The sequence below is a fragment of the Thermothelomyces thermophilus genome, chromosome 2 (assembly GCF_000226095.1).
Source record: "Thermothelomyces thermophilus ATCC 42464 chromosome 2, complete sequence".
NCBI lineage: Eukaryota > Fungi > Ascomycota > Sordariomycetes > Sordariales > Chaetomiaceae > Thermothelomyces > Thermothelomyces thermophilus.
This window is the reverse complement of record NC_016473.1, coordinates 127,918-142,409: the sequence shown is the minus strand read 5'-3', so window position 1 is coordinate 142,409 and position 14,492 is coordinate 127,918. Positions and strand designations below refer to the sequence as shown.

Sequence of the window (14,492 nt, the reverse complement as noted above, 5' to 3'; positions counted from 1 at the left end):
TATGTTGGCAAACAGTTGAGTGGTAGAGTCTGATCAAGTTCATAATGTACAGTAAGTACACTATTCAGGGGCCTGCCCCGCGAGCTCACTTACTCGCAGTTGACCCAACCAAACCATGAACCTCGGCTATTTGACGGTCTGCCAGGGACAAGGTGGGTCCAAACTTGTTCAAACCGTCGCCATCAGAGCGGCAACCAACAGCCAGCGACCCGGTAATGGTGAAGGAAATAAAAGATTAATAATCAAACATGTCAAATGTAAGGAGCGAACTGTGAACCGGCAACGTCTTGAATAACCCAATACTATGCAGTACATACATGGGTGCATACCAGAGTACACTCGATACGTCGCACAACAGCAGGGCAAGTGTCAAACCAGATCCAGGCCGTGGTTCAAAAACGAAGTCTCGCCGCCGATCTAACGGCTCCTGCTTCTCCACCGTTGGTTGGCCCGTAGTCGGCCATTTACTGAAAGTCTCGGCGAAGCACATGCTCGAATCCGCTTCTCTACGCGGCTCTCATCCAGAGATGACCTGCAGTGATGTCTCAACCCTGTAACTAACTGCCCACATGGCTAGTGTGTTAGTCTCGGTACTCATCCAGGGGTATGGAGCGGGAAATCAGGGATCAGGGGGGAAAGACCCATTCAACAAAATTTCTACTGGTAGATGGAACTCTAGAGCAATTCGATATCGATACATGCCCCTAATATACAAGTGCCTTTATTGATAAGGCTTTTTTAAATCTTCTTTTTGTCTTTTTTCTTTTTCTTTTTTCCCTCTCTTTTGGCTGCGTTCCAACGAGCGACGAAATCTGCCGTATCCGCAGGTGATGCATACCTACGTTACCCGCAGACGATCGGGGCAAACGGGGCCTCGTAGCTCCTCTATTCTAGTTCATTTTCGAGACCATACGACTGCCTCCTCCTGAGCACTCGACAGCTTCCCTTCGCAACAATGATCAAGACCGACGTGGCTAAGGCGGGAGGAGGAGCCGAGTCCGCTGTCCTCGGCTTAACCAAGCTCAGCAGCCAGGTCTTCGTGCGGGAAGGCCAGCCCGGCGTACTGGACCCTGGCCACCCCAGCACCGTCGTCATCTACGGCTGGGGAGATGCCAAACCCCGGCACCTGGCCAAGTACGTCGACGGCTACGGGAGGCTCTTCCCCCACTCCAGGATCGTCCTCATCTTCTCGCCCATCCTCAAGGCCCTCTACCAGACCTTGGAGGCGCGTTCTCGGACCATGCTCCCCGTCATCGAGGCGGTGTACCCGGAGGCGCTCGGGAAGCCGGCCGGGGAGAAGCCGGCGGGCGGGAGGGAGAGGGTCCTCCTGCACGTCATGTCCAACACGGGGGGCATAAACTGCGCGGCGACCATGAACGCCTACTCCAAGCACACGGGCGGCGCCGTCTTCCCGCACGACATGCTGGTCTGCGACTCGACCCCGGGCAGCACCCGCTTCCTCCCCAACGTGGGCCCCTGGTCGCGAGCCATGGCCCTGGGTGCGGCCCGGTGGTTCCCCTGGCCATTCGTCGTGACGCAGGCCCTGGCCGCCCTGTTCCTCGGCTGCCTGCACGGTTTCGGCTGGCTGATCGGGGCCACCAGCGCGGCCGAGTTCAGCACCCGCGCTGTCAATGACGCCCGCCTGTCCGACAGGGGCGCCAAGAGGCTGTACCTCTACTCCAAGGAGGACGACATCATCCGCTGGGAAGATATCGAGAAGCACGCGGCAGAGGCTCGTCAAAAGGGCTGGAGTGTGTCGGCCGAGGTGTTTGAGGGCACCCCCCATGTCGGCCATATGCGTGGGCACCCCGATCAGTACTGGGGTGCCATTGCGGCCGCATGGGCAGAGGCGGTCGCCGGGAAGGGAAGATAATGAAATGAGATGTAATAATAAAGCGTAAAGGGGAGATGTTTTGGAACTAGGAAGCAAGCGTAGGACGAATCTAATTTTTTTTCCTTGGAGTCCAGGAGGGACCGTCGTGTTGGCGCATCGCGGGGATAATTAATTATCCCCAGTTTAAGAAGTGGTGGGTGATTACCGGTAGTTATATACCTACCTACATATGCAATATGTACTGTACCTAATTGGATAGGTAGGTTATTAGTTAATACGGATACGGTGGGAATCCTGATCCGTGGTCCTTGCCGCATGTGATTATTAACTGCGTCTCCTGGGTCAATGGAAGCTGAATGCCGGGAAGCAGGAAACAAGGTTGATTTTCATTGGCTCAAGGATATCTAGTTTGAGACACTCGGGTTCTTCTCCTTTTTTTAGTCCCGAGTTCAATTAGCTGCTCGATCTGGTAGTTCCAGTCGAGCCTCATGCTACCGATACCATCCACGGCATGTTTCGTAACTTGTCATCCATTTTAGAGGGTGCCAGCGGTCTTGAAGTCCTGGAGACAGACCGCTACCCGAGCCGACATGGTCTTCTCACCCTCACGAATCCAGACCTTTGAAAACCGTGAGTAATTGTGCATTAAAGGATGCCGCGGCTGGACGAAGGAGGTACATACTCTCGGGTCATACTTCTTCTTGTTCGGCTTGTTCGGGCCCTCAGGGTTGCCAACCTGAGTCTTCAGGTAGTCAATGTTCTTGGTGATGTAGTCGCTAAAGACCAGTCAGCAGCGAGATAATAAGGGCCTCAAGAGTTTGGTAACCACTGACCGGATACCAGTCAGGTAAGCCCACTGCATATCAGTGTCGACATTGACCTTGACGACGCCGTTCTTCAAGACGTTAGTTGTGCCGACCAATGATGCCAGTGAAGCCAAGAGTGACTCACGCTAATGGCTTCGAGATACTCTTCCTTGCTGGAACCGGAACCGCCGTGGAACACAAAGAAGACTTGCTATTGTCAGTGTGACATCCAAGAACCATTGAGATTGATATGCTTACCAGGCTTCTTATCAGTGCCGCCCAGCTTCTCAGAGACATAGGCCTGGTGCTTGCCGAGCAGCTCAGGGTGGAGGCGAACGTTGCCAGGCGCGTAGACACCGTGCACGTTGCTGCCAAGCCATCAGTTTCTGAGAGAGTTGGGGCAAAAAGTAGTCCTTCTTACCCGAAACCAGCAGCGATCGAGAAGTACTTCGAGACTGGGCGGAAAGCTTGCTCGCTGTTATCCGGTCAGTATGTCATCGGAACAACCTTGGGGACAGGCCGAACACACATCTTCCAGATATCCTCGGGCCTATCATCATGTTTGTTAGATCCTGTATCCCTCTCTCGAACCCCGGTGTGTACTCACTGAGTATAAAGAGCAGCGTTGTCGACCTGGTTTGTATGTTAGCAAGGACGACGACCCTGGCAATTTGGTCATCCGGACTTACGCCGGAGTTGTCAACACCATCTTCCTCTCCGCCCTGTGACATCTGTTAGCCACTACTGTACGACACTCAACCGAAAGATGGGAGGTGCTCGGTCATACGGTAATACCGATCTCCATCTCCAGCCACTGCTTCATGGGCGCCATCCGCTTCAGGTAAGAGACGCATGTGCTGATGTTCTCATCTACGGGTTCCTCTACATTTTTCTGTGAGCAAAATCCGGACAGAACCTAACGGCGGGCAAACGAGGAGAAGGAGAAACCAAGGGCGGATCGCATACCGGACTGCGAGAGGGGAAATCGTTAGCATCAGACCGGCAGTATAGGCCAAGCAGGTCAGCATTCAGGGGCATACCAGATCAATCATGTGCGAGGAGAAGAGGGGGATGCCGTTCTGCTTGAAGAACTTCTCGTCCTCTTCGAGCATGCCATCGAGCCAGGGGAGGAGCTTCTTGGCGCAGTGATCAGTGTGGACTGGAACGGGAATTTAGCATCAGGACCAGACGGGAGGGAGGCGGCGGGGGCACTCACGGACGACGGGGATCTCGTACAGGGGGGCGATGGAGCGGATGTAGTGGGCGGCGGCAATGGCACCGACAACCGACGCCTCCTGCTTCTCGGCGCTGTTCTTGACCCCCTTTCCAGCGAAGTAGGCAGCACCACCCTGGCTGGTCTGCAGACTAACAACACCCAAAAGTTAATACCTGTCGGGACACATATCACAAACCGCTGCGCGGAGGAGGGGTGTTTTCTCGTACATGATCGGAGCCCTGGCATCACGAGCAGCCTCGAGGGCGGCAACAACAGTGCTCGAGGATGTGACGTTGACAGCCGGGATGGCGAAGCCCTTCTCGCGGGCGTACGTGAAGAGCTTCAGCACATCGTCGCCTGTTCTCAAGCGGTCAATTTCAGGTTCTCCGATCTCGGCGAGAGGGAATTCGCACCATAGATGACGCCGGTAGGCAGGTTGAGATCCTGTGCGGGATCGCAATTAGCCGAACATGTCGTTTTGTCGCGGGATGGCCAAGGGAACACAAGGTCCCGCTCTGTGGGTTTGTTTTGTTCGTTGTTACACTTACCTCGAGAATACCCATCTTGTTCGAATTGTGTGTGGTTCGTGAAGTTAACTTAGTATTTCAGTGTTGCAATAGCGGGGCAGGTCGTGTCAAGCAAGTTGTTTTTGACGTTGTTTTGAAGGGATGTCGTTGCGATTGAGTTGTGGAAATTGTTGGGCTCGAGGTTCCCACCAAAGGAGAGAGTAAAAGGCACAGCAAGAAAGATGAAACCAGTCTTTCGCACAAATGATACGCCGCGGCCGATTGAGGGATTTGTATGACGCAGCTCTGATTCTCGGTTGAGGGGGGGTCAGCACAATGGGCGAAGGTGCGGGGTCATTGGGAGCTCAGCGCGCGCCAGGCCAGGAGAGCTCCCGACAGCCCCTCATCGCGGGGCACAAGTGGGGTGAGGATGCCGATTTGCGCACTGATACCAGCCAGGATTTACGTCACGGCTAGTGTAGTACGAATGTAGTGTCCCAGCTTTTATCTCCACCCTTTCTTCTAATGGAGGAATAATTGAACGAACCAACTGCCGAGACAGCAGGCCTACGTCCGCCCGGCAGTGCTTGTATCAATCAATGGTTGATGCGCTTTCACGCTCGGGCGCCGGAAGCGTTCAGCTCCATGTGCCCGACTGACGGAAATGGACGTGTCTGGATTTTTTCGGAATCAATCAAGTCTTGGCCCGGGTGCCACTCCCGGCGCAAGCCGGGAAGACGTCCAATTGGTTCTGACTTGGCCGGGCGACTTGGACCAATGTCAGACAAGAAGGCATTCCGAAGGCAGCCGACACGGTCGGTCAGGTGAGCGGCTTCTCGATGCCATTGACCTCGGTCCGAGCCGGGAAATTCTACGGAATATCTACCTTTAAAACAGTAATCATGGTCACGACGGAAGTGGCATTTCCTTGATACTGCGTCCTCTGTTGGTTCCGGATTTTTGCCGTTTCCCACAGGACCTCGTGTTGTGTCCGTGATGTGGTCAGTTGCGTTGGCAAAGCTGCTAGGGGAAGTAACATCGCGGCCGCAAGATGCACCTTTTCGTGGTGCCCGGTACTGTCCTAATATTCGAGGATGCGGTAGTCGCCTGGAAACACGCACCTTTCAGCCTATCGAGTCGGCATGTCTTACCCAAAGTCACAGACAGATGTGACAAGTTGGACAGACAGGTTGAGAGGACGGAGACCGCCCAAGCACCTCGAGGTTCGACGGAGCTAGTCTGAGGATGCTCGAAGCACCTATGGCACCGTTGTGATGTTCGAAATAGTGAGAGAGCCCGAGTATTTGGGTACCTTAAAACAGTCCGTGCTCATTGAATCTGACCAACAAAGGCGTTGTTGGGAAGAGGGAGCATGGCCGTCCTACGACAATGGAGAGAGAATGGAGAGAGATGGCCATTTATTCCGCCACTGGAGCCCAATGCCTGCCATTCGCGCGTAGTAGTGTCTAGAGAACGGCAATACTAGCTCTATTGGGAGAAGTCTTTGAAAGCAGATAGCCAGAGGGGAAGGGGTTAACTACAGTGCGTTGGCCGGTATCGACAGCTTCGATACAGATATCGGCTGAGTAAGTAGAATTTGACCCCTTACAAAGTGCCCTTTCGTGATGTATGTACACAACACAAACGTCGAGCTGTGTATGGGTTAATTAGAGCTGGAGAAAGCCACATTCCTGATTTGTTGACATCTTTGCCCCCATATAGTTATCATTGAGCCGGCGGACCTTTGGTGATTAGAACGGTCTAAGGCGATCCGCTGTGGTACCCGAGGCAGGTATGGATTGGTGATGGGCCTTGATTGTGAAAAGATACATACAGTGCTGCCTCGCCACCGGGGAGTGCTGGAGCGACCACACACATTGTGGGTCACCTCGTCCTCCTGTGGTCATCACGCTTTGAGGGTGCTTCCTTGGCCTCCCAACATCAGGTAAGTATGCGATATTGCCACATCAAGGGAAGAACAGAGCGTCTTTCGCTCGAGTTGACGAACACTAACCTGGTGCTACCGCTCCAAGACAAGAGCTGCATTAACAAGCCATTGTAAAGACCTAGGGAAGCCGACTAATTAATTCAATGATATCCAGGTGCCCGATAGACATCCGTGTCCGCAGCAACATCTCATCATTCAAAAAGCTGTCATTTCTCTCAAAAACAACAACACAAACAACAACAGATATTATATCAGTATCCTGCTCATGAACTCAGCCTTATAAGTATAGTACCGAGTTGCTGTTAAGGACATAGAGTAAGCCCTTAATTACAATTCATGATCTTAAGCTCTTTCTGACACTATCGGAACCAAAACGGAAAACCGGCTCCCGTTAGGGAACGACGGCCAGGATGGTAGGCTATAAGGGCGCCCAAACCCGGCCGCAGATACGGATCGTGGCCTGGAGCGGCGGCACCCTGTTCAGGCCGAGCCATGAATTGCGGGGCCTAATGTCATAGTTGAGCACGAGGTGTGCCAGAATAAGCTTGAGGTCGTTGGCGGCGAAGAAGCGGCCCGGACAGGCATTCCGGCTGTGGCCGAAGGCCGGGTAGTCGGTGCTGGTGGTTGCGAAGGCCTTGGCGACCTGCTTGACGTACTCGACGCTGTCGTCGGCGCGCTGCTCGGCGAAGCGGAACGGCCTAAACTCGTCAGCGCCCGGGTAGATATCGTTGTCCCGGGAGACCGGGTAGCTCGGGACGCTGACGGCGGCGCCGCGGGGGATCTTGACGCCCGCAGGCGTGACGACGCCGTCCTTGGCCACCACCACACGACTCAGGCCGACCGTGACGAATGAGTTGAGGCGAGCCGACTCTCGCATCACGCTGTCGAGCTTCTGCATGGCAAGAGGAGCGTCTGGAAGCGTCGCGTTCATAGGCGGATGGGCAGGGCAATGAACAGCGCCACGACGGGCCGCAGATGCTTCGGCAGCGTGCGCAGCGTGCGCAGCACCACTGACCTCAGGGGTGCATCCCGGGCGTATTATCCCATGCCCTCAGCGAGTAGCGCCGGGTCCCAGCACTTTGGCTTCCCCACACAGACGCGGTTCGTGACGGAGCCGACAATCTTGCGCATCGTCTCGTAGACGCATACCTCCCGATATTAGTCACGGGGGCTGGCTCAGTCCTTTTCGGAACCCCAGGCCGTCTCTTCGGCGACGTCGGGGACCAGGTTGCCGATCTGGTTGGTCAGATTCGTCGTAATGAGCTTGTCGTGGACCGGGTCGTGGACGACGGACGGGTCGGGGGCGTGTAGTCGGTCTGCAAAGCTTCCATAACCTGAGCATACATACTGAGGACCGAATCAGGCTGGTCGATGACCCAATCTTGGGCGCCAAGGAGGGAGACGGGTTTCCCTTGTATCAGGCAGTATGGAGGAACATGCGTAACTTCGAGGCGGCCCTTCAGCTGGCAGACCAGAAATACAGGGACCAGACGGTGCTCATGCCCTTGATCATGGGCCCAGAGCCACGGCGGGTGCCAGCACCGCCGGGCGAAGAAGGAGCTCCATTATGGCGTGCTGTAGGCTGGAGTCTTCAGTCTGGGCCGGTCGCGCTCCAAGTAAATGTGAACGGGTTCACAAATGCGATTCCCGGAGCTTTTGTTCACCCGGCGGTCTGTCGGGAGCAGACGGGAGCACTTGGGCAGCAGCAGCTGGCAGCAAATGACGAAGTCGGACGTGAGCCAGCATTGAACGCTCACACATCAGACCCCGTTGATTGCCTCGGTGGGATGGCCGCCGGTATGTTCCTGTCAACGATTGGAGGCGTAGGTTGCTGGCTAAAGACAAGCACGGCGCTCTCGCAAATAGTCCGAGCGGCCGTTGACCTACAGTTTTGGGAGAAACAATTTCCAAAGCGCTTGATGAATCTTGCCGCATTGGATACCTATCTTACCTATATACCAGATAGTTTCAGGTACCCGTCTTTGGCACTTTGGCAGGCTAGTCGATCCCGTCTCTGCCAACGGGGGCCTTCCTACCTACTATTATACACTACCTGAATTAGTGCTAACGGGAGGTGCTCCTACTTAATTATTAAATGGTAGTAAAGTGACGACGGGTAGCTGGCTGCACTTTCAACTCAGCTCCTTTGTCAAGCGGCGAATGGCGGCGAGAACCCTCTCTTTGGCCTCTGGCATCTCTCGTCATATTTAATTATCAACGCTAATTATCCTGCATCGGGACAAGGGGGCAGGTGGGACGCGGGGCCGAGATGCAATCCGAATGCCCAAGTTTCCGCTGAATGTGCCGTGGTCGCTTTATGCGACTCTCGCTGCAACATGGTAATGTGCCAGGTCTTCCATTAACGTCCTCCCGTGTCGAACACAGCGGTAAGCTCGAGTGAGTATTCGAGAGTGCTTTGTAGTAGGTGGCTTGAAGGTCTGAAAGGTGCCTTGTTAAACTATCTATAAAGGAGAGAAATGAGTGATATCTATAGATAATAAAGAAATGGCTAATTAAAGCTTTCGTAAGCGCCTTATATGCTATAGCAACTATGTAGCTAGTGCTTTAGAAGCTCTAGCGCTTCTGACACGTACTTTTGAGGCCTTGCTTTATATTCCGTTTTTGCGTGGATCCTATAGCGACACTCTATATGTGCTAGTACCTGACGCCAGCCGGCCGATATATTCCTTGTCTACTAGAAATCATAGCCTCGCCGGCACCTAGCACTCGGATTTTGGGTAATTATTATGAAGAAATTACAGGTCGAAACATACCGGCCTCACACTTATCGACTGCCCGATGTCTCGCAATGTGTACGCTTTTGATTCCCACCATAATAGGGAAGGAACCTGACAGTTCAAGTTGATTTCCGAGCATCACTTCTCCCGTGAACTGCTCTTCATCACTCTCGGCTCCACTTCCGCCTCTTTCCCCTCATATTTCCACTTTTATTTGGCTCAATTAGTTTTCGCGTTCTTGCCCTGCCCTTTCTTGCTATGCTTCTCCCAGCCCCCGTCTTACCTTGCTCTGTATCATCGCCTCATGCTGTCCTGTCTCCATACGGAGGATGTCATACATCATTGTAGTCTCTGATAGTAAGGTTTTCTAACATGGCCTTGAATGGCAGTTTTTGTTAAGCTGCCTGGAAGTTGGTGAACATGAGCGGCTTGCTTCGAGTCGTCTAAACCGGTAGCGGTGTTAATACTTGATTACCAACAGAATCCCGAACTGTATATTTTCGCCGAGGTAGTGATCAGAGTGCTGCGCGCTACCGTTGACCTTGTCGTTACCAAGAATTATTCTGGTCCTAACGTTCCGCAGGGCATTCATCGCATCGAATAGCAATAGCTCGGCACCGCCTCAATCGGGTCTAAACTCCATAATTATACATGTATTAGCACTTTACCCTTGATGGCACCACTCGGCTTCTTGTCCAAGGTACTTTCAACCCCTTTTCACCTTGCCAGGGCCGGTCACTTGTGACACGAATCAATGCTTCCTAATAATAATTACTCAATATCCGTCGTCATCGTAACTCTAAGCGGCCTACATAAGATTTGCACTGAGAAAAGGCCCCTACAGTCATACAAATTTGCCGTTTTTGTGATATGACCAGGGGCAAGTATATTAATTATTTACGTGTCTGGATCGAGAAGAACGCGATTATGCTCTACTTGAGGAGACGTATCATGTTCGAGTGCGTAGGTACCCACCTACCTAGCTCAGTATTTGTCTGTGATCTCTTTCAAACTATAACGTGTTAACCTTCATGTTCACCAGATGCCAATCTAGCAGTACCCAGGCCGTGAGAGGATACCTTGCCGAGCTCCACTGCAAGTATTCGGTCCTATGGAAATTCCTTCGTGCAGATGTCGATACGTAAGCATGTCCGTAGAACAGGGGCACTATAAGGTGAATCAGTGAAGCAATGGCGTATTTAATCTACGTATTCGGCTTAAAGATCCTGGTTGACTTGACAGCTCTTGGAAATCTCCTTGCCAGACACATCTTGACGTACAAAATAACAGGGACAATGGGAGTATCACAAGAAATCTTGCATGTTTTGCTTCTGTGATGTAACCCCCTTTATGTGCCAGGTATGTACATGTAGTACATATATACAAAACTCACGTTATGTAGGTAGGTATGAGGCTAGGGTCTCGTGTTTCAGCAAAAAGAGCCCCAACACCCCGTCCCAAGGGCGCTGCTGTAACCGCTGAGCGATGCCAGGCACGTCGTCTTTGGGAGTTTCCGCCGGCGCTGCTACCGAGCTAGACGCAAATACCGCCGCAGTCGGCGCCGCCGTTCTTGGGGTCGCATCTGTCCCGGGGATCATCGATACATCGCTTGCCGTCGGGGCATTGCAAGCCGGCGATCCCCCCACAGAAGACGGGCTCGACGCAGATGCCGCCGCAGTCAGCACCGCCGTTTCGGGGGTCGCAGTTGTCGTCCGGCGCGTCGATGCAGACGTGATTCTCGTTCTCGCATTGAATGTTGGCGAAGCCACCGCAGAACTGATAGGTCGGCTCGGGCGGGCTCGCGGTCGTCTTGGTCACCAGGGTGGTGGGGGTGGCGGCGGGCACGCAGTAGCCCTGACAGTTCTCGCCGCGGTCGCAGCCGGGGTCGACTTTCTGGCAGATCTCGCCGGTCGGGCAAGGAGCGATCTTGAAGCCGCAAGGCCGCCTGTCGGCGGTGGCCACGCTGGTGGCTCCCAGAAGGGAGAGGACGGCGAGGGAAAGATGATATCGCATGTTTGAAACGGCGGGGGTATTAATTAACAGATATAGGGACTGAGTCGTGACAGTTATTAATATAGGGCCCGAGTGGTTGGTTCAGGACTGGTATGTGGCGAGTGGTGACGAACGATACTGATTGAGTAGCTCCGCCTTTTATATTCATAACTAGTGAATACGTACCGAAGTCTTCAAGATTCCACTCGACGGCTGCCAGCTAACCTCCTTCCGCGCCCTTGGAAGGGCACGAACCGCAACCGGGTCGAGTAGCATGGCAGCCATCCCATTTCTCGTGTTCTCGTGTTTCGTTTCCCGGCTGAAATCGAAACGTGGGATGATCCAGGGACGCCTCTCAATTTCCATTATTCCAGCGCTTCGATATTTGCCATCGGCAGAGGGCGATCGGCTCCCAAACTTTCCATAGCCAAGCCGGAGCTTCCGCCCGTTCCACGTTTTTGGCAGCGCCACGAACCAAACCATCACTGTCTTTCGTTCCTATTTTTAGCTGGGCAGCAGCCATCCCCGCTGACAGGCGATAGTCATCAAAAACGTATTGATGAGACAAGTCGTCAAAAAATTAATGGGAAAGCTGGCTCGATACCCGGCCCCTTTGCAGCCAAGGCAAGAGCACAAGCACCCTTCGGGGGGCTGGCATGTTCGCCGGGTGAGATCTCATAGACCACTGAAACTCGGCGAAGTGAGGGACACTCCGTCGTCTATTGTGTTTTGCATCCCTTGCATGAGGCGGCTGGATTGTTTCCAAGAAAAATAATAAAATAATAAAAAAAATGGAGTATCAAGGGGAGGTCGTGCGCCCCGCGAATCTGATTATTAGAGTGGCTGGTTTCGTCTTCGGCTGATTCCGGTAGCCAGAATCGTAGCTCAGTACCATTCGATCGGGCGGTCTCATCTCAATTGCGGACCCGTGTTTCCGTGAAATGGAGGGAACGGAACCCTAACTGCTACGTCTGGTGTACAAATTAACTTGGTACCAACCTGCAGCGCTAATGTGCAGTTCGCATCCAGGGTAGACACGGTGTGATTCATGTCTCCGCTTATGTGTCATGTTCAAATTACCCATTTTGATCTTTGGTACCATTTCTTCGCCAACCAACAACAATATTTGGTAGGTCTCAACGAGTCTTTAATCCCTAACCAAGTTACTTGCTACATCCCTGCCGGCCTGGGGCACATGATAATATACCTTTTTCCTCAGAACCCTCCCGTGTCGGTTTCTCAAGGCATCGTCCTGGTGGTCGGTTCGAGCTTGTTGAGGTTGTCGCCAGCGTCAGGTAACTTATACCGCAGCCTTCTTTCATTGCCTGGTGACAGAATTTCAATCGTGAAAGGAGAGACTTCATGGATTCGTAATCCTAGCTGATTCTTCAAACATTTTTTCTATTAGAAAGATTTTCAGCCGTCACCTACTTATCTTTCGATTCTTATACTCAGTTCCCTAAAAATATAGGGCTTTCGGCAACTTAATTTCTCTAGATATGTTAGCTCTTCCTAATATTAAGGTCAGATTCAACAATGGGCCGGGTTAGAGCCCTCGGGTTGCGTAACCGAAGGCAGAAAAAAAACTGAACATACAACACCAGGGATTCGCTGGTCGTCACCGACCCAACTACTAATCTGGCCCTTACCAGCTTGACTAAGGGAGAGCGGACGGGATCCCGTATTTTCTGGTAGGTATGGTCGTATGTGCTGAGATCTTCTAGTAAAAGACTTTATAAGTGCTGGGTCGACCTCGCGCGGAGGAGATACTTCCAAAAGATTGAAGTTTAAATGGAGTTATGATTGCCTGTTGAGGCTCAGGCTTTGAAATTTGAAACTTATATACAAAGTTTCAAAAGATATTCGACCTTCCAAACGCTAACTGAGCTTGAGTCTCAGATCTTATGCCCTGTGAGCCTCAGCCCAAGGTCCCAAAAAAAAAAAAAAAAAAAAAAAAGGCAGCACAGTGGGTCCTCTATGAACTTCAAGTGTTCCCAACTTTGAAGTGCCGCTTCTACGCCCCGCATTGCGTCATTTAGGGAGACGGGACCCAGGTCAGATATCATCCGACTGACGGTTGTTGTACGCAGGCGACATTTTCAATCCGGATTGAGGAGAGCAAGTACGGCGAAGCCTCAGAAAAGTTTCTTGGGTCTCAAGGGCGATTCGGTGGCAAGAGCTCGCATACAAAGACGGGGATCATACACCTCTCGCACACGAGGAGAAAACAAAGGCCACGACCTCGGGACGCCCGCATCGCGCATCAACTTTTTATTATATAACATTTCTGTCGTTTTCGATCCTCCTTTTAGTTCCTGACTTTGAACGCAATGACTTCGTCCCGGCTCAGGGTGGGCTTTGTGCCTGAGCACTTCTCGACCCCTATCCACTTCGCTAAGAAGCACTACGGCCTGGATGCCGAGCTGATCCCGTTCCCTTCTGGGACGGGCCACATGATCACCGCGCTGCGCGCCGGAGAGATCGACGTCGGTATCGGCCTGACCGAGGGCTGGGTCGCCGGCCTGGGCAAGGCTCAGGAGGCCGGAGACAAGGACGGCGGCTATCGACTGATCGGCACCTATGTGGAAACACCGCTCTGTAAGCACAACAACCTGCCCACAATCTGCAACCTGCCCGATGCCGTTGCCTGCCCGATTTTCTCTTTTTTTCTTCCTTCCCCCCAACCCTCTTGGTTCTACGCCTTGGATGCTGACTTGGTCCCCCCACCCCTCTTTTCCCCACTCTCCGAAGGCTGGGCCATCTCGACCGGTGCTGAGCGGCCCGAGATCCGAACGGTCGACTCCCTCCAGGGCGGAAAGATTGGTGTTTCGCGTATCGGCTCCGGCAGCTATGTGATGGGTTACGTACTCGCCGAGGAGCGTGGCTGGCTGGTACCAACGGCCGGCGTGGGCTCCGACAAGGAACAGGCTGCTCCCTACTCGGACATTGTCGTCCTCAACACGTTTGAGAACCTGCGCAAGGCCGTCAACTCGGGCGAGGCTGACTTCTTCATGTGGGAGCACTTCACGTCCAAGCAGTACTACGACAAGGGCGAGATCCGCAAGATCGGCGAGATATACACCCCCTGGAGCAGCTGGAAGATCGTCGCTTCGACTCGTCTGATACAGGGTGACGGTAACCCGGATGCCGCGGTGGAAAATCTGCTGGAGAAGCTAGACCAGGGCATCAAGCACTTCAACGAGAACAAGGAGGAAGCCGTCAAGTATATCAGCACTGAGCTGGACTACTCGGAAGAGGACGCCCGGGAGTGGCTCAAGACGGTCAGGTTCCCCGAGCGGACCCGAGGGGTGGACGCCAAGGTGGTGATCCAGACCGTCGAGACGCTCTGCACCGCGGGCGTGCTGAAGATCAATAGCAGCGTGGATGCGTCCTCAATGATCGCGAAGCAGCGATGAGCCATTTAGGTTGCGCCGGTTGAGCCGTGATTCAGA

The 14,492-nt window shown here is 53.3% G+C and overlaps 5 protein-coding genes across 5 annotated transcripts; 2 read left to right on the top strand and 3 right to left on the bottom strand.

Moving 5' to 3' along the window:
* The first annotated feature begins 631 nt into the window (after positions 1-631).
* On the top strand, positions 632-2,021 carry MYCTH_2300045 (uncharacterized protein). The gene has a single exon (XM_003661016.1). The coding sequence runs from the start codon at positions 956-958 to the stop codon at positions 1,871-1,873; it is 918 nt and encodes a 305-aa protein (XP_003661064.1). The 5' UTR covers positions 632-955; the 3' UTR covers positions 1,874-2,021.
* A 123-nt stretch (positions 2,022-2,144) lies between these two features.
* Positions 2,145-4,871, bottom strand: MYCTH_2300033 (uncharacterized protein). The gene is made up of 16 exons (XM_003661015.1): positions 4,405-4,871; positions 4,270-4,300; positions 4,084-4,213; positions 3,857-4,005; positions 3,681-3,799; positions 3,607-3,610; positions 3,428-3,522; positions 3,330-3,362; positions 3,248-3,273; positions 3,170-3,190; positions 3,062-3,115; positions 2,899-3,008; positions 2,786-2,847; positions 2,668-2,729; positions 2,517-2,610; positions 2,145-2,453 (listed from the first exon to the last, which is right to left on the bottom strand). Exons 1-16 carry the CDS (start codon positions 4,417-4,419, stop codon positions 2,370-2,372), a joined length of 1,089 nt encoding a protein of 362 aa, XP_003661063.1. The 5' UTR covers positions 4,420-4,871; the 3' UTR covers positions 2,145-2,369.
* A 1,685-nt stretch (positions 4,872-6,556) lies between these two features.
* Positions 6,557-7,876, bottom strand: MYCTH_2108406 (uncharacterized protein; the record flags this gene model as incomplete). Its single annotated transcript, XM_003661014.1, has 5 exons — positions 6,557-6,609; positions 6,761-7,222; positions 7,504-7,626; positions 7,659-7,773; positions 7,838-7,876. 5 exons carry the CDS (start codon positions 7,874-7,876, stop codon positions 6,557-6,559), a joined length of 792 nt encoding a protein of 263 aa, XP_003661062.1.
* A 2,428-nt stretch (positions 7,877-10,304) lies between these two features.
* Positions 10,305-11,074, bottom strand: MYCTH_2300032 (uncharacterized protein). Its single transcript, XM_003661013.1, has one exon. It carries the CDS (start codon positions 11,059-11,061, stop codon positions 10,582-10,584), a length of 480 nt encoding a protein of 159 aa, XP_003661061.1. The 5' UTR covers positions 11,062-11,074; the 3' UTR covers positions 10,305-10,581.
* Positions 11,075-13,172: 2,098 nt separating this feature from the next.
* Positions 13,173-14,456, top strand: MYCTH_2089610 (uncharacterized protein; the record flags this gene model as incomplete). Its single annotated transcript, XM_003661012.1, has 2 exons — positions 13,173-13,638; positions 13,792-14,456. Exons 1-2 carry the CDS (start codon positions 13,371-13,373, stop codon positions 14,454-14,456), a joined length of 933 nt encoding a protein of 310 aa, XP_003661060.1. The 5' UTR covers positions 13,173-13,370.
* Positions 14,457-14,492: the final 36 nt, after the last annotated feature.